Below are 19724 nucleotides of genomic sequence, written 5' to 3'. Positions count from 1 at the left end.
CGCATACTGGCGGGGGAGGATACTGTAGATCCTTTACACTGAAACCAAGGTTCAACAGACACTGATTACACTGAATGCTACTATGCAGTAAGACTTTTTATACTAAGGCCGAAAGGCAAACAAGTTAGGGACCGCCATATGGGGTGTACCTTGACGTGGTATGGTGGCTTTTCAACTTTATGATCATAACTTTGTAACTAAAAACCCCTGTTTTATAAACTTTTGATACAGGGGACTAGGGAATGTGCATTAAAACTATGCATTAAAACAAGCACTTCCATTATACTTAAATATACTATTACTTAGCCTTTAGAGTGCTTCCACATCTCCATTTTTGTACAGAGTGAACAAATTAGTTCATTCTTCTTACAGGCTTGGTTTGGGCACATTTTATATAAATGCAATGGACTGATTCCAATTGATCATAACAATTTGGCAAATAACAAATCTATAATCAATATTGATCTATTAAATAAGAAAAATACTGGATATATATTTTATAAGATAACATGTAATTCATAAGGGCCCATTTCCTTATAGAAAGGCAGTGTACAAGGTGCAAAAAATTGCCGTAATTGCCTGTTTTTTGGAGGGAGTGAGGGACTGTCTTCCGTAGGTCTCTGCATGCTGTTTCAAAGCCCAGAGACCTGTGGCTGCCTGACTAGACCTGTGGCTGCCTGACTGATACAGCACTACCTGAGTGTTGCTCTATTCAGGGAAGGGGGCAGACACTTAGGTAGTAGAGAAAGCTGGCATGCCCCTCAATGCTGTTCTCTGCATCTCACACTAGATTTTTTTGTCATCTGGCAAGAAGTACAGAGCACATCCGCCTCCCCCGTAGAAGAAAACTTGTGTTTTTTCTCATATTTTACTAGAAACAAACTCGACCTAACACCATCTATGGAATTGGCTAATTTACTAATATCTAAACTTGAAAAATCAGATTTTATGAATATTTAGAATTTTTCGAGTTTATATGCTTTATATGCTGAAAACTATACCCCCAAAATTAATATAAAGCAACAGAGAGTTTATATCAAATGAAGTGGCATATTAAAGAATCTTACCAAACTGGTATATATATTTGAGTAAATTTTGCCCTTTTACAACTCTTGCCTTGAGCCACCATGTTATGATATTCTCTGTACTGCCTCAGAGATCACCTGACCAGAAATACTGCAGATCGAACTGTAACAGGAAGAAGTGCAGAAGCAAAATACAGAACTCTGTCTGTTAATTGGCTCATGTGACCTAACAAGTATGGTTTGTTTGGATTGTGTGCACCGTGAATCCTAGGATCCCAAGGGGCACCCCTTATTTAAGGCAATTTTCTATTTATGATTACCCAATGGCACATACTACTAAAAAAGTATACTATTATGAAAATGGTTTATTTACAAGAAGCAGGGTTTTACATATGAGCTGTTTTATGCAATATTTAACCTTTATAGAAACCTACATTTTTCGGGGGTATACCCCTCAAATTTTTTTTGAGTTTATCGGCTTAAAAACCATGAAAACCTCAAATTCATCGAGTTTTTTTAGCATAAAACCAGCGTCGCACCCCAAAACTCCCAAACTTCGTGAAGGTTAAAAACATCTTCAAATGGTTAAAAGGACAGCTGCCATTGACTTTTACATCAATTCGACAGATTTTAGATGGCGTATTTTCAGATTTGAAATTTTAGCAGCTTTGGGGCATAATAAATCTCAAAAAAATATAGTTTTTTTCTCTAACAATTTTTTTTGAGAAAAAAAATCAAGTTTTAATAAATAACCCCCTATGGGTCATGCCGTAGCCCCCCCCCCCTTAGTTCTCTTGCACTTCTGCCCGGGGCCTAGTATATGCCTTCCTTAGACAGAGACAATGATACATATAGATTTAAATTGAATTAGTTGATAGGCCAATTGGATTATATTTTTTTCATTTCCTGTTTGATCTCTGATACATCTAGATCATGGTGACTAATGTTTTAATGGAAACAGTTTTGTACTTTGTCAGTGTTAATAAATGAGCACTTTCAGATAGGTTAATGATTGTTAATTACCACCTGTATTTGACTACTTGGTACTGTACCTTGGTGCTGGCTCAACGCTATGCATTTTCTTCCTGTGCCATTTCAGAAAATCTTCACTTTTTCCTCTCAATCCACTGCTGAAGCCCTCTTGCATACTTGTATCGGGAATCCTGTAACCTTTGTCATCATTGCTTTCAATTTTATACCTATACAACCAATCTTAAATCTACTTTGGATGATCTTTTCCATTATTGATGGGTCAATTATAAAGCTCTTTTTCCTACTTTTTTAAAACACACTAATCTGCATTTGCTTATCAAAGTTGCGGAGTCTCATAATCAAGTGTCAGCCAAGTAATGTCAAGTAGAGAACCTGACAAATCAGTAGAATTTGTAGAAACAGGTCAGATTCGCCCATCACTAGTAAAAAGTACTAAATAGATGTCATATAGAAAATAATAAAGAATATGGGAAAATATAAAAGGGCTGATAGACTATGTCCTTGGCTGAGGCTGACTGGTAGATTCTTTGGTATTCTGGCAGACTAGCCTGACCCTGCAGCTAAGACAACTAGTGTGTTTAGTTGATAGAGAGCATTTTCACAGCAAAGCTTGCCGTTGGGCAAATGCTGAGGTGCTGGTCCCTCTTGGCTAGAGAAGCAGTTTCATGCACGAGAGAATAACAATCCATAAATAAAAAATACTAACAACATCATCAGAAAACCATTTGAAAAGGTTCGGAAAACAAGAAGCCATTCTTTCTTATAATGTAAAACATTGAGCAGTATAAATTACACGCTTGATTTTCCTATTCACACCCAGTAGCACCCCTGATCCAACTGAAAGGGACCTTTAAATGAACTTAAAGTATAATGCAGACAGCTTCAAATTGGTCTTTATTTTTTATTTTTGAAGTTTTTTTTTTGTTATATAGCTTTCTTGTTCTGTAGCTATGGCCAGATTTAAATAGTGGGTGCCCCTAGGCCCAGCTGTTCATCGTCCCTGTCCCTTCCCTTTTATTTTCATCATCTGGACCAGAGCAATGGGGATTGGCACATGGTAAATGTAAAAAAATATTATCTCTAGCGTATCCCCAGTGTTTTTGAATCAATGTGGGTATGGTTGGGCAGAGTGCCGCCCCCCTAAAATCCTGCTGCCCTAGGCCCGGGCCTAGGCGGCTTTTCCACAAATCCGGGCCTCTCTGTAGCACTGTTTGTTCAGCAGTTTGGAATTTCAGCAGTTATCTGGTTGGTAGGGTTCACGTTACCTTAGCAACTATGCAGTTATCGAATGAAACTATAATATGAATAGGAAGGGGTTTGAATAGAAAGAAAGAAAAATGTATGGCTATGATTGTAGCAATAATTAAAGTCTGCTTAGTCAGTGAACCCTATTTGAAAGCTGGAAAGAGTTAGAAGATATAAGAAATAAAAAAAATGAAGACCAATTGAATAGGCCATTCTTATCGCAATCAGATATCTTCTGCATTTAGCTGCGAGTGGGTTAGTGTATTGGCCAGTATGGGCCCATGAAAATATCAGAGTCAAGCAAAGAATATATATGATAGAAAATACAATTGGCATTGTGCTATCCCTGTACGAACTACAAATGTATAAATATCTGATCTCCCAGAAGGAATCAAAAAAGCAAAATATGACATGTTTGTTATAATAGAGAAAAAAAAGCAGCAGAGCCGTATATACTTTCAGCTGTTCTCAGTATCTCTTCTTTTTGCTGTGATACGTCTGTATTTGTTATTGATTCTTTTGTTTATTCGATTTCTGTCTTGCCTTTGTCATAATACATACTTGTCTCCTTTGTGTTTTGTCATCTCCTGCCAGAAACAAATAACAGGACACCGTTATAATTAGGATCAGCAAATCTTATTAGGAACACCACTGCAGGTGTTATTAATGTTCACAACTCTCAAGGGCAACTTGACATTTGGTACACTGCCAGTGATTTAGACTTTCCTTTGTCTCTAAATCTCAACAACAACTAGAATGATCCCTCTTCAGACACTGTTATCTTGCTCCTCTGGGTGAAATACAGCCTACTCGCTTAACCCAAGAAGACTAGGAGGAGGAGATGCTTGAGAAACATTAGGGTAAATTATTTTTATAAGGAGCTGTAACTAACCAGGCAAATGGCCTTTGAGCTAGTGAGCCTAAAACTAATTTATACATCTTAAATGTTTTCCTGGTCTTAATTTTCCTATAGCAGTGGTAGTTCTTGGACATTTTTTGGTTCAAGCTTCCCTTTGGTCAGTGACCCACCAGGAAATATGTTGTATCAGTCATTCAGACATAGTTGCAAATATCTAAGGATATCTTCAATAGAAAACAGTTTCCATTCCAAGTAAATGGCGTGCTTCACAGACAGGTTCAGATGCTTCTTTGCTGGTGAAAAATAAGCCATGTTTTCCATGAGCTATAATATGTCCATAATGTGGACTTGTATTGCGGAAAATGTAACTGAAAATGTGGACAGATCTGGGAAAAAATACATTGCGTTGTATAATGATAATACAACTAACAAGAAGCAGTTATCAAATAAAAGAAATGTAATTGTCTACACCACTACATAATATCGTATTAAATTTTACAAAAGTACGATTTTTTTTCTGGTTGGAGTTTTAAAGGGGAAAAACGCTGGTTTTTTTTACCTCAATTTTTTTTTAGATTTATTAAAACCCCGAAGCTCTGAATTAAAAAGTACTCCATCTCAAACCTGCCAAAGTTATGTAGAAGTCAATGGCAGTTGTCCCGTTTACAATTGCAATATATCCTGATCTGAGCTGGTTTTTACAATAAGCCGAAAAATGTGTGGTTTTCTGGTGATAATCCGAAATAATCATAGTTTTCGTGTCTACAATTCGGATTTTTTTTTACTATTTTATCGAAACTTTATTATTCATAAATACGGTAAAAATGTGCACAGGAGTTTGGTTAAAGTGGTTTTAAGAAAATAGTTTTCGGATTTTAGCAAAAAAAAAAACCTTAAACTTTACCAGACATGGGCAGATCAAAACTGTATGCCATCACCAGAGCATTTGCCATTCTTTTGAATGGGTTAGGTGAGGAAGGGCTGTACTGGCTGCCTTTGTTCTATCTGTTTGGAAAACCAAAAATATGTGTTGGGCCAGAATCAAATCAGTGAGAAAACCGCAGTGATGCAACAATGACAAAGTAATTCAATAGGAAGGTGTTTACCTCACCCAGCCAATAACAAACAACCTATCTACTATTGTCAATAACATTTATTTAGGTTATTGTTTTGTTGGGGAAAGCGTAACTATATTTTTGCACCTTATAGCTGTACAAGAGAATGGAATAGAATATACAGTAGTGGATGTAGGGGGATACTGTTATATGGTTGTGGATGTTAGCTTAGGCCCAAAGAAGGAAACATACAGTTGCTATAGCAACCATTCTGTCAGGATAGTTTTATTTAGGACCAATCGTAATTCTTATTCCCAAATGCATGTTGTCAGGTTCACAAAGTGCTGAGAACACATTTCCTATATTATTTGCTTGTACTTTTCCCATATTGTATAATTGCATTTGAATGAAACATTTTTCCATGTGACAGAATGATTGGAGCAAATAGCTTTATCAGACCGACTGATATATTACTAACATGTTTCAGTTATGGGATTTCGTTTTTTCACTTGTTCATGTGGATAGCCTATCTGTTTCTGTTAAAGAACATTAGCCTGTTGCTTGTAATGAGATTGTAGCTCCTCCAGTCCCAACCTCCAGTCCTAACATTACTGTGGCTTAAACATAAACACTTCCATACATCTGAGCTGCAATTCATATAGACCCATTTAGCATGTGCTGGTGGGGTAGAATAACCACCCAATTTCTTGTAAAACTGTTTATACAGTTTAGGAGAAAATTACACCCAGTGAAATATTTTATATATTTTTTTTTTTATTTGGTGTTAAGTTTCTTGTACAACATGTGGATGAACTTCCAAGGAGGCAAATGCAATATACGTACGATCGGACTTCCCCATCTCCCGACCTGCCACTAACCAAATAAAGTACAAAAGAACAGATCAGCCGATTTTCTGCCCCTGACAGCAATCGTACGAAATTTATGTCCGACCAAAGCTAGTGACAGTCTCCCACTGAAAATCATACGATCGACAATACATGCACTATACTCTATACACTATTAGCATGTTCATGGGCCAGAACAGCATCTGCTCCACTGTGGAGAAGTAGAAGCTTGAAAGGCACTCATGCTGTTTACTCTTGAGGGATCCGTTTCACACAGATGTCTCTCTACTGGTGAGAATAACACTTGCAGAACTGCAAGTTCTGTTTCCTACGGGCAGTGGTTCTTGATCCTCTTTACTTACTTACTTCACTGTTACTGTTCCTTATTCTTTATTGCCTTACCATTTGCTGTACTTTACAAAATTGTATTTCTCATTGTATTTATAGAGTTGTAAGTCAGCATCTTATATCCTTCCTCCAACACCATAGAGAGGGCCCAGCTAAGAAAGAGTCGCAGTGTAAATATTTTTACTTTCCAAGCTGATCGATTAACATTCATTTCTTTAGTATGAGATGGCTTTTTCTGATTTAAAAACAGATACATTTATTTATAGGTTCAACAAAAAAATACCAATTTTATGTATCCTTCGTTTGTGTGTTGGTAGCTGCTCATGCATGGTGCTACTGAAATATAGTGCTCCTCGGAGAAATCACATATCAAGATCAGCTGACAAGTACAAGTCTTCTTTACTTCTAAATGATGCATTAGAGAAGCAAATTGTAATCCACTAGATCATGCACAAATCTAGCAAGAAATCTAGTATGGCTTAACACAGGAGGGCAGGGTTATACATCATTATCTATTTTACATTCCCTGGGTCAGGATCCTGCTGCTCTATGGTCTCCATTTTTCTACTAGTAATTGTGTTTCTGCAAGGAAATGTTAAGGCTTAATTTAATGCATGAGAATCCTGACAGCAGAGATTTTTCTTCTTGCAAAATATTTAACAAGCCTTTCTTTTGCTGTTTCTAATACTATGTTGCACACTTGTACTGCATATATTTTTTTATTATAAGCAGCTTCAGCTGGGGAAAATCACTAGTAGTTTTTTTCTTTTTTGCTAGTTGTATTTTTTTCCATTCAAAAGTCAAAAGTATTTTAACTAGGTTGAAATAAATGACCTAGGTGTAAACATCAATTCATACATGCAGCCATTAAGGATATTTCCGTCTTATGCTTTAAAACAAGGGACTAGCATACTGTTCTGGAAGGCACTTACTTCATGGCTCTCTGAATTAGACTGTGCCTTTCAAGGTCATATAGTATAGTGACTCTTGCAGGCAATATCAAATACAGCAAAGCTGGTGCTGAAGTGCTCAATACCGTTCCCTGGCGTAGGGTTGCGTACCAGCCTTCCTATATACAGTATTTATCTTTTTTCCCTATTTATAAGATTGGGATCAACTATCATTTTTACTGTCCAGGCCGGTAAAATACTGGCCAGATGGCAACCCTACCCTGGAGTGATAAAACCGTAGACATAGAGCAGGGAAATTTTCTTCCCCGTTCCAAATTTTTATGCAGTTGAGAGGGATCAACGGTTATCACTGAGGCATGCAAAAACGGGTGAATTTTGGGGGCAGTGCTTATGGGCATTACAGAATATAAAAGTTATCTTTGATTTGGGATTTACTTGGATTAGAATTTAAGCCCATTCCGATTTGCAGAGTTAAACATAGACATGTCAGCAATTATTGCCAGCTATCATTTTAATATTAGTGTTTCGCTTATTATATACACTTAAGGGGTTATTTACTAAAGGGATACTGTCATGGAAAAACATGTTTTTTTCAAAACGCATCAGTTAATAGTGCTGCTCCAGCAGAATTCTGCACTGAAATCCATTTCTCAAAAGAGAAAGCAGATTTTTTTATATTCAATTTTGAAATCTGACATGTGGCAAGACATTTTGTCAGTTTCCCAGTTGCCCCAGTCATGTGACTTGTGCCTGCACTTTAGGATGGAATTACTTCCTGGCAGGCTGTTATTCCTCCTACTTAATTTAACTGAATGTGTCTCAGTGGGACTTGGCTTTTACTATTAAGTGCTGTTCTTAGATCTTCCAGGGAGCTGTTATCTTGTGTTAGGGAGCTGTTATCTGGTTACCTTCCCATTATTCTGTTGTTAGGCTGCTGGGGGGGGAGGGGGGTGATATCACTCCAACTTGCAGTACAGCAGAAAAGAGTGATTGAAGTTTACCAGAGCACAAGTCACATGACTGGGGGCAGCAGGCAAATTGACAATATGTCTAGCCCCATGTCAGATTTCAAAACTGAATATAACAAAATCTGTTTGCTCTTTTGAAAAATGGATTTCAGTGCAGAATTCTGCTGGAGTAGCACTATTAACTCATGTGTTTTGAAAAAAACATGTTTTCCCATGACAGTATCCCTTTAAAGTCCGAATGGCAAAAACTCGAATATTCAAGTTTTAAAAAAAATGCAAATTTTTAGTGGGAAAAAAAACTAAATTTTTTGTGATTTATTGTACCCCAAAGCTGCTAAAAGTCTGAATCCGAAAATACTCCACTACTACTGTATATCTCCAAGCTGTCAGGGTCCTGTAGAAGTCAATGGCAACAGTCCCATTTCAAATTTGAAGATACAGTATCATGGTATGCTCTGAGTTTTGGCAAAAATCTGAAAAAAAATCAGGGGTTTTGAACGATTTCACCAAAAATTAGAGTGTTTTAGGCATAAAACCCAAATTTTTCAAGTATTTCTTCAAACTGATTTTATCAAGTTTTTTCAATGATAAATAAGGTCATATTGTGGATTCTAGTTTGGTCAGACTTCTTTTACTTAAAAAATCTGAAAAAATCGGATTTTGATAAATAACCCCCTAACTGCATATAACTTACTACTAATATATATCGCACTACTACTACACTCTAAATTGCTAATTGTTTAGGCTTATATTTTGTTTTATTTAATATTACAGTAAATGCAGTATTGTTATTTTCATTTTGTAGGTGCTAAAAGAGTAACAAACAGGGCCACTTTATGGTATGTGCCGCTGTCTCTAACAAATGTGGACAAAGTAACTAAGGTTCCTCCAATTCAGGTGAGTGATAATTATTCATTACTTACTTACACACATATATAAGACTGACTTATTTGCCCAGGTTGGGAGACCAATTCTTTAAAAATGTTTTGTCAGACATTTTTCTATGCAAGAAACATTTTAATCTCTTGCAAGCTCCTACCATTGTTTACAATATATTATTCTGGGAGACTGGCCAGACAAGATTAAAAAAAAATTGCATAGTTTGGAAGATGCTTTGGAAGATCCCAAAAAAACACCAAATTGAAGCAAAAATAAAGTCCAAATAAATCCAGAAGAAATTCAAAAAGAAATTCAATCCTTTAATTAATCAATTAAAAATTACCCTGTGGGGACAAAACCCCTGTAGAAAAAGTTTTAAACAGTTTTTATAAAAGTTAAAAAATATATCATAATATCAAAGCTTGAAACACTAACTGACCCTGATTAGTACATCATACAATGTTACAAAAGATGAATTGCTTTTTACCTTGCCTTTGCAACATATCGATTCAATTCTTATATCTGTAAGGTAAAAGGGAAAGGCAACATATTATTATTTCTAAAGATAACAGGCTAGATTAAATTCTTCATTGAGTCCCCGTGGGACTTTTGTTTGTAAAATCCAAATCCAGTGGCACTCTCTGTGTAGTAGAAGTTTTTTTTATTATCCTGCTGATTATTTATAGTGATTTTTTCAAGTATCTGCCATCTTAATTGAGCAACTCTGTGACCCTTTTCAAAGAAATGTCTAGCAAGAGCAGTTTCCCTTCTTTTTTTATTTGTATCTTTTTCATCATTTTGATCAACAGAGGGCTGGTAGTTACGTATTGTGTTTTTGTGCTCATTTAAGCGTAGTTTTATTGTTCTACTCGTCTGCCCAACATAGGCGAGTCCGCAAGGACATTTTATGCAGTAAACGACTGCTTTAGTGTCGCAGATGAACCAACCTGCGACACTAAAGCAATTTTAGATCCCTTCAAAGGATGTGTCACACTGTCCCCTGTAATTATCCCACTGCAATGGCCGCAGTTATGACGGGGGTAAGTGCCTTGTAATTTATTACTTGTAAGGGTTTGTTGTATTTTTGGGCCCCGGATCGTTTTTTGTTTCACCAAATCACCTACTGTGCGTCCTCTCCTATAGGAGAACAAAGGGGGTTTGTTAAATAAACTACCTTATTTTACCTCAGCACTTAAAGGAGAAGGAAACCCAGTCGGCGAAAAAACCCTCCCCACCTCCCGTGTGTTGCCCACCCTCCCTCCTCCCCCCTGGCCTACCTGTCCCGCAGGGCAAATGCCCCTAACTTGTTACTTACCCTTCTGAGCAGGTCCAGTCCACGGAGTTCACAGGCACCATCTTCTTCCACGCGATCTTCTTCCTGCTTTGACCGGCGTTTTGGCGCATGCGCAGTAGGAGCATTTCGCCGGTACGGATCTACTGCACATGCACCAAAAGTCACGACGTTTTTGACTTTTGGCGCATGCGCAGTAGATCGTACCGGTGAAATGCTCCTACTGCGCATGCGCCGGTCAAAGCAGGAAGAAGATCGCGTGGAAGAAGATGGCGTCGGTGAACTCCGTAGACTGGACCTGCGCAGAAGGGTAAGTAACAAGTTAGGGGCATTTGCCCAGTGGGATGGGTAGGCCAGGGAGGAGGGAAGGTTAGGGCAACACACGGGAGGGGGGAAGGGTTTTTGCGCCGACTAGGTTTCCTTCTCCTTTAAGATGCCCCAATATTTCAAGACAGTTTTCTTAATGATCTTTGAGTTAGTGTCGAATGTCGTAACTAATGGCATGCCCTTTCCATGTCTCCTCTCATATTTGTTTTTCTTCAGAATTTCTTTTCTTGAGATCTCTTGTACCTCATTTTTAACCCTCAACAATTCATTTTGTTTGTATCCTTTGTCCTTAAACTTTTCCACCATTTTAAGGGCCTCATGTGGGTATAACTCCTCATTGGATGCAATCCGTTTAATTCTAGTAAACTGACTTCTGGGCAGCCCTCTGAAAACTCCAGGGGGATGGGAACTAGTGGCCTGCAAAAAGTTATTTCAATCGTTTGGTTTGCAATATACGGATGGAATGAACCCAGTGCCAGTATATGTTACACAGGTCTGGACTGAGAGTCGAAATAGGCCCTGGCATTTCAGGTACACAGAGACCCAATCAGCCCACACAGAGGCCCAAACAGCCCCCACCAGCCCACTAAATACTGACTTAATATGGCACCTTGTAGCAGCCCCTCTGGCATTTGCCAGAACCCACAGATTGCCAGTCCGGGCCTGATGTTACATTCACATCCAAAAAGTGCAGGGTAGTTTTGTGGTGTTCTAAAGTGGACTTAATGGTTTCATGCATAGTATTTAGATATTCTAGAAACTCAAATAGCTTTTCTGTGGACCCAATCAAAATGAAGAACATGTCGTCCACATTCCTCTTATACGTATATATGGAAGAACTGTATTCATTATTATTGAGAATAAAATTATTCTCAATAAGTAGGAGAAAACAGTTCCACAGTGCAGCACTGGCTCTTTCTGAAAGCACATGACCAGGCAAAATGACCTGAGATGGCGCCTACTCTCCAATATTACAACTAAAATAATACACTTGTTGGGTTAGGAATTACATTTTTATGTGGTGGAGTGAATTGTTTGCAGTGTAATTTAGAAATAAAAAATACACCATATAAATCATGACAGGATCCCTAAGTTCAGGATTGGTTCATTAAATGAGCATTTTCAGTTTTTGAGTTTTTCATTTGAAAACTGTTATGGCGCAAGTTACTGATTGTTCAGAGACACAAATAGGATTCTGGCTTCTAAATATAGAAACGCCGGTGCCACTGTGTATAGCTGCATGTATTGTGAAGTGTTGTCTGACTCTGATGTGTGTACAAATGCATCTTCTTTGTCATATTACTCTGGAGGCCAATGTGTCTGCAGTCCTGTTCATCTCCAAACAGAACAAATACAGTATGCCATTTACTTTTATTCATTCTAAATAGGTTAGATTTTTATGGTATAAGACTTGTGTAATACACCTAGTAGCATAAACCCAATGTAAAACTAACCATAAACTCACCAGCCCACTACAGTATCTGACCAATCGACCTGCAGGCTAAACAAATTTACAGTTGTGTTCAGAATATTATCAGTCTGTTTAAAAAAGTGAATAAAGCCTTATAATTAGGGATGTCGCGGACTGTTCGCCCGCGAAATAATTCGCGCGAACATCGACCGTTCGCGTCCGCCGAATGTTCGCGAACGTCGCGCGACGTTCGCCAATTTGGGTTCGCCTTAGCTGGCGCTTATTTTTGCCCTCTCACCCCAGACCAGCAGATACATGGCAGCCAATCAGGAAGCTCTCCCTCCTGGACCACCCCCACACCCCCTGGACCACTCCCCTTCCATATATAAACTGAAGCCCTGCAGCGTTTTTTCATTCTGCCTGTGTGTGCTTGGAAGAGCTAGTGTAGGGAGAGAGCTGTTTAGTGATTTGAGGGACAGTTGATAGTAACTTTGCTGGCTAGTAATCTACTTGATACTGCTCTGTATTGTATGGACAGAACTCTGCAGGGATTTGAGGGACAGTGAGTTTAGGTTAGTTAGCTTTGCTGACTAGTAATCTACCTTCTACTGCAGTGCTCTGTATGTAGCTGCTGTAGGCACTGCTTCTGATCTCATCTGCTGACTGCTGTAATAACCCAATAGTCCTTGTAAGGACTGCTTTTATTTTCTTTTTTGTTTTTTTACTTTGCTACTATAAGAGCCCAGTGCTATTAGTCTAGCTGTGTTGGGGAGTGGGACTGGTGTGCTGCTCCTCCTAGTAGTTCACCACTACCAGCACCAACCAGAGTCAAAATTGTTACAAAGTATCTTATTTGCACCTGTTAGCTGTTCTGAGCTCTCTGCCAAAAGCTAATTAAGTTAGAAACTGTTTTTTTTCTGGCTGTTCAGTGCAGAGAAAAGAGGGACTTTCCAGTACAAAAGAGGGACAGGGGGTTGAGTGGTCAAAAGAGGGACAGTTGGGAGGTATGCAAGTGCCACCTAGCTGTGTGAGCTTTTTCACATTCTGTCTAAATAACAATAATAATTCCGTGTCCGTAAACATCACCTGAGTGATGTTTTTACAGCAGCAATAATATATTCCGTATCCACTACTGTATACGTTGCCCTTGCAGGCATTGTTTGTTCAGTCTTTAACCAAGTGCCACCTAGCTGTGTGAGCTTTTTCACATTCCGTGTCCAGAAACATCACCTGAGTGACATAGTGTGATTTCTGCCCTTTACAGCACAAAACGCAGCGCTGTGTCAACAATGTATTTTTCAGATACATTTTTGCCCTTGATCCCCCTCTGGCATGCCACTGTCCAGGTCGCTGCACCCTTTAAACAACTTTAAAATCATTTTTCTGGCCAGAAATGTCTTTTCTAGCTTTTAAAATTCGCCTTCCCATTGAAGTCTATGGGGTTCGCGACGTTCGCGAACCGTTCGCATTTTTGGACGCAAGTTCGCGAATATGTTCGCGAACATTTTTTCCGCCGTTCGCTACATCCCTACTTATAATGGCTTTTATTTCCATCCATGCAGATGTGTTATTCCTTTACAGAAATTGAAGAAAAGGTAATATTAGGCTGTTCCAATAATAGCAGTCTGTAGTCTTCTTCACAAACATTCACTGTATAAACTGAAACATGTTTCAAGATGTTGTTTTCCTTTGAATGACTGAACTAATATTTAGTTGTATAATCAGTGTTTCTGAGAACTGCTGCACATCTGTGTTACATGGAGTCCACCAACCTCTGGCACCTGTTACATTCCACAATTCTTCTGCATTTCTTGGTTTTGCCTCAGAAACAGTATTGTTGATGTCACCCCAAAAGTTTACTTCTGGATTAATAGATTGCGCTGGCCACTCCATAACATCAATCTTGTTGTTGCTTGTTTACTGGCTTGTTTACTGGGGTCGTTGTCTTGTTGAAACGCCCAATTTAAGGACATTTCCTCTTCAGCATAAGGCAACATAACCTCTTCATGTACTGTATTTGCATGTATTAAAACTGATCTGTGATCCCTGATATACAATAAATAGGCCCAACTCCATAGTATGAGAAACATCTCCATATCAATAATATAAATGCAAGTTATACACTAAATGGCAGTGTGTTGGGAGTTTCCTTAAATGAGAAGGATCTAGGGTTTTTTTTGTGGATAACAAGTTGTCTAATTCTGGGCAGTGTCATTCTGTGGCTACTAAAGCAAATAAAGTCTTGCATAAAAAAGGCCATTAACTCACGTAATGAAAACATAATTCTGCCTCTTTATAGGTCCCTGGTAAGGCCTCATCTGGAGTATGGGGGCAGTTTTGGACTCCAGTCCTTAAGAGGGATATAAATGAGCTGGAGAGAGTGCAGAGACTAAGTGCAACTAAACTGGTTAGAGGGAGGGAAGAGTTAAATTATGAGGGGAGACTGTTGGTTGGGGTTGTTTTCTCTGGAAAAAAGGCGCTTGCGAGGGGACATGATTACACTTTACAAGTACATTAGAGGACATTATAGACAAATAGCAGGGGACCTTTTTACCCATAAAGTGGATCACCGTACCAGAGGCCTCCCCTTTAGACTAGAAGAAAAGAACTTTCATTTGAAGCAACGTAGGGGGTTCTTCACAGTCAGGACAGTGAGGTTGTGGAATGCACTGCCGGGTGATGTTGTGATGCTGATTCAGTTAATGCCTTTAAGAATGGCTTGGATGATTTTTTGGACAGACATAATATCAAAGGCTATTCTGATACTAAGCTCTATAGTTAGTATAGGTATGGGTAGATAGAATTTAATTAAAAGAAGGGATGGGTGTATGTATGGATGCTGGGTTTTCATTTGGAGGGGTTGAACTTGATGGACTTTGTCTTTTTTCAACCCAATTTAACTATGTAACTATGTAACTATGTAATTGCACCACCAATCTTCACAGTCTTCACAGTGTACTGTAGCTTAAATTTGGTGTTTGTGGTTCGTCTGAACTAACTGTCTGTGGTCCCTAGACCCATAAAGAACAATCTTGCTTTCATCAGTCCACAAAATTCTGGCAAATTGTAACCTCTTCCTTACATCTTTTTTTTGACAATGGGACTTTGCAGGGCTTCTGGTCGATAGCTTTTATTCACATAGGCGTCTTCTAATTGTAACAGTACTCACAGGTAACTTAAGATCTTCTTTTCCTGGATCATTGTCTGAGTCTTTGCCATTTTGGTTATTCTTCTATCCATTCGAATGGTAGTTTTCTGTTTTCTTCCACGGCTTTCAGGTTTTGGTATCATTTTATGCACGTCTTTATATGTTTTCCCCTCTCCAATCAACTTTTTAATCAAAGGGATGCACCGAATCCACTTTTTGGGATTCGGCGAATCTCTGAATCCTTTGTGAAAGATTTGGCTGAATACTGAACTGAATCTGAATTCCTTGTTTTGTGACGAAAAGTCGTGGGATTTCCCTTCCCATCCCTATTGTACATTTGCAAATTAGGATTCGTATTCGGTTCAGCCAGGCACAAGGATTCAACTGAATCCTGGATTCGGCACATCCCTACAGTATGCTGTTCTGAACAATGTCTGGAATGACCCATTTTACTCAGATTTTCAGAGAGAAATTGACAATAACCAGCATGCACAACATTTGCTCCTTCCTTCCTTAAAAAAGGGCTGTAATTGACACATGTTTTTTCACAGAATGAATGACCTCACTAATTGAACTCCACACTGCTATTATTTGGAACAAGCAATTATTTTGAACACTGCTATTATTCTGAACAAGCCTCAATTAATGATTCAATTATTCAGAATCAGCAGCATGTATGTCATGACTGTTGGGTCTGTTGATTTTGTGTTACTCTACTACACCCACTAATAAATTATAATTTCTAGCAAAACGGTGATTGATCAGGTTAGTGATGTTAGACTGCTATTATTCTGAACACAACTATACGATATGACTTTCTATACACATGGGTGGCCACATTCAATTTTCATAATAGATAAATCTTCTGCAGCCCAACAGGACTATAGGATGGTATGTGTTGAAACCAATCCCTGACAGTGTGGTTAATATCGGACAGACTGGGCATGTATGGACAGATTTTTTTAGTGATATGGGGTAAGAATAAGAGTCTGCATAGTAACCATGCACACTTGAGCTGTATAAATAAGGTATAAATGGTCTGCCGTGTTTTTTTTTTTGTTGGTATGTGTTGAGTTGTTGGGTTAAGCAAACTATTTTGCAAACTGAAAGCAAATCACTGCTTTAAATATTTTAGTCTTGGTAGGACTAAAATCAGCAAAGAACTAGAACAAAGTAAAATATTTACATGATGTAATTCCCATAGGCTAGAGATGTCATCTTTTATAATGACATAGAACCACAGCTATAGATACACCCTTATGTAGCTAGTACACAGTGTAGTGTCTCCATATTGTAAAAGAAGGAGAAACATTTGTCTCTACTGCAAATACAAATACCCAACAGACTTGGTGAACAAATACAGCAAGCAAAGATAAGATATGGTAAAAGTGAAGTAATATTTTAACAGCGTTGTATAACTGAACAATAGATTAAAAGGACAAATAGGGGTCAGAAATGCTATTTGGAACATGGTCATAGAGCATGGTATTTTCTGGCAAAAATCCTTAATGGTAAACTAGCAGCCTGTTGTAAATCTGGCTCCTGGAACTCTTTTGGGTGTTTCATTTCATGCAATGAGTTAAATATATGGAATCATTAAGAACTGGATAAGCATAATACTGAACAATTCTTGTTTTCACCAACGCACTCACCCGCCCACCTTCCCTCACATTCACATGGTTACTGAGCAGCAGAAAAAAATATATGTATATATTTGGTGAGAAGTCAGACTGGAATTTGACACTGTTGTAAACACTATGGATTTAAATAGACCTGTGAAGTCTATAATGTTAGTTGCAATTATAACCATCTTTGAATTCTGTGATGTCTTTCAGTTTCCACATTCTACTTTCAACTTATATTTAGTTTGAATCTTAAAATCCAGTGTAAACCAGGGAAGACCAGCAAAGAAACAAAGTGTAAACATTTTGAGCAATCAAACTACAGGTATGGGATCCATTATCCAGAAAGCTCTGAATTACGTTAAGTCCATCTCCCAGGGTCACTTTTAAACAAACAACTAAAACATTTTTTTAAAAAATGTTATCTGTTAAAATAAAACAATACCTTGTACTTGAGCCCAAGTAAGATGCAGGTATGGCACTTGTTATCCAAAATGCTCTGGGTTTTCCAGATTAGGGATCCTTCCATAATTTGGATCTCCATGCAAACTAAAAAGTTTAAACATCAATTAAACCCAATAGGATGTTTTGCTTCCAGTAAGGATTACTTATATCTTACTCCCTTCTTATTACAGAGAAAAAAACAATCATTTTTTAAAAAAAATTAATTATTTGATTAAAATGGAGTCTATGGGAGATGGCCATCCCATAATTCGGAGCTTTCTGGATAATGGGTTTCCAGATCCTGTATCTTTATCCCATTGAATTTAAATATTTAGTAGATTTAGGGTGTGGAGATCCAAATTACAGAATGACACCTTATCTGGAAAACTGCACCTCAACAGCTATGTAATGCCATATTCATTGTAGGCATTTTGGAGCTGGTTATTTATGCACATATTATTATGTATTACATTACTACAGACAGTTGATCATTATTGCACATTGTTTTCTTATGTGCAGCAAAATACATGAAAAACTGATATTAACTTAACATTGTGGTGGTTTGTGGGAAACATGACTTTGTCCAAAGGTTTGTGGGAAAGTAGAACACATCTGGCTAATAAATGCATGCAGTTATGCTTGTATTTCCACAGGCATTTTTATACATCAATACAATTTCAATGTGACATAAAAACGACCTGAAATGACCCAAAAGTCTCTTTATATTTAATTACTGTTTAAATTTCAGATATTATCAGGAATGTATTAATGTTGCATGGGACATCTACCCAACACAATACCCCTATGCCCCTATGGCCAACCAGAGTTGTTCAAGTGCTAGTACTTTCACCTTAATGTATCTTAAAGGAACAGTAACACCAAAAAATTAAAGTTAAACTATACCCCCCAAACAATGTAGGTCTCTATAAAAAGATATTGCATAAAACAGCTCATATGTAAAACCCTGCTTCATGTAAATAAACCATTTTCATAATAATATACTTTTCTAGTAGTATGTGCCATTGGGTAATCATAAATAGGAAATTGCCATTTTAAAAAATAAGGGCCGCCTCCTAAGATCGTACAATTCACTGTGCACACAAACATACCAACAAACCATACTTGTTAGGTCACATACTTGTTAGGTCACATAAGCAAATTCAACACTTCTTCCTGTTACAGTTAGAGTTATAGAATTTTTGGTCAGGTGATCTCTGAGGCAGCACACAGACCATCACAAAATGGTGGCTCAAGGCAAGCATTGTAAAAGAGCAATATTTACATAAATATATACAGTAGACCAGTTTGGTAAGATTCTTTAATATGCCACTTAATATGATGTAAACCAGGGGTGCCCAAACTTTTTGCAACGAGGGCCAGATTAGGTGAGATGAAAATGTGTGGGGGCCGACCATTCAGCCCGACATTCTTTGAACCATTAACATTACAAGAATGGAGTAGCCGTAGCAATAATATTTGGGCACATTAGTGAAATGATCTGCCACTTGGTCTATACTGCTGCCTGTGTGCTGAAGGTGTTAGTAATAGACACGTACTGGCACGTAGTGACGCCATACTTCTTTAGTTTACTGTACTGGCACATCAGTACGTCTATTGACACCTTCAGCCCTAAAGAAGTATGCGAAAAAAGTGCGTCTCTACGTGCCAGTACGTGTCTATTACTAACACCTTCAGCACACAGGCAGCAGTATAGACCAAGTGACAGATCATTTCACTAATGTGCCTTAATATTACTGCTATGGGATTCTTGATTGCCCTGTGCTGGGGGGCCTCATTATTATTAATTTCATGATGGAGGCTGAGGGCCAGTGTAAACTTTAAAAAGGGCCGCAATTGGCCGCACTTTGGACATGCCTGATGTAAACTCTCTGTTGCTTAAAGGGGAAGGAAACCTAGTCGGCGCAAAAACCCTCCCCCCCTCCCGTGTGTTGCCCACCCTCCCTCATCCCCCCTGGCCTACCCTCCCGCTGGGCAAATGCCCCTAACTTGTTACTTACCCTTCTGCGCAGGTCCAGTCCAGGGAGTTCACAGACGACATCTTCTTCCACGCGATGCATATAAAGAACTGTGAAACATGTTGGTAGTATAAAATTGAGGACTAATATTCACAAGAGTAGTCTTTACAAAAAACACAAAACTAAAAGACTTGTATGTCATCCATATATTGGAAAGTAATGCTCTTGAATACATCCCTAAAAGCAGGAGAAGATAAGTTTTGTGGATAATTGTTTAACTATATTGAACACCCCAGACCGCTATGACAAAATCTTCTAAATAGTAGGGTCTCTTAGTAGTACAATGGTTACTCACCACATCAAGGAAGTGGCCCAGG

The 19724-nt window shown here is 38.2% G+C and overlaps 1 protein-coding gene across 1 annotated transcript in view; it reads left to right on the top strand.

The window, feature by feature from the left end:
• LOC108697249 (cytosolic acyl coenzyme A thioester hydrolase) overlaps positions 1–19724 on the top strand; it is a 74203-nt gene that overhangs the window by 8818 nt on the left and 45661 nt on the right. Inside the window, exon 2 of the mRNA XM_018227156.2 lies at positions 9055–9146. Within this exon, the coding sequence (XP_018082645.2) occupies positions 9055–9146 (92 nt within the window). The remainder of the gene's footprint in view (positions 1–9054; positions 9147–19724) is intronic.

This window comes from Xenopus laevis, chromosome 7S (genome assembly GCF_017654675.1).
Source record: "Xenopus laevis strain J_2021 chromosome 7S, Xenopus_laevis_v10.1, whole genome shotgun sequence".
In the NCBI taxonomy this organism is placed as follows: domain Eukaryota; kingdom Metazoa; phylum Chordata; class Amphibia; order Anura; family Pipidae; genus Xenopus; species Xenopus laevis.
The sequence above is the reverse complement of the archived record's forward strand: the minus strand, read 5'-3'. Positions and strand labels throughout refer to the sequence as shown.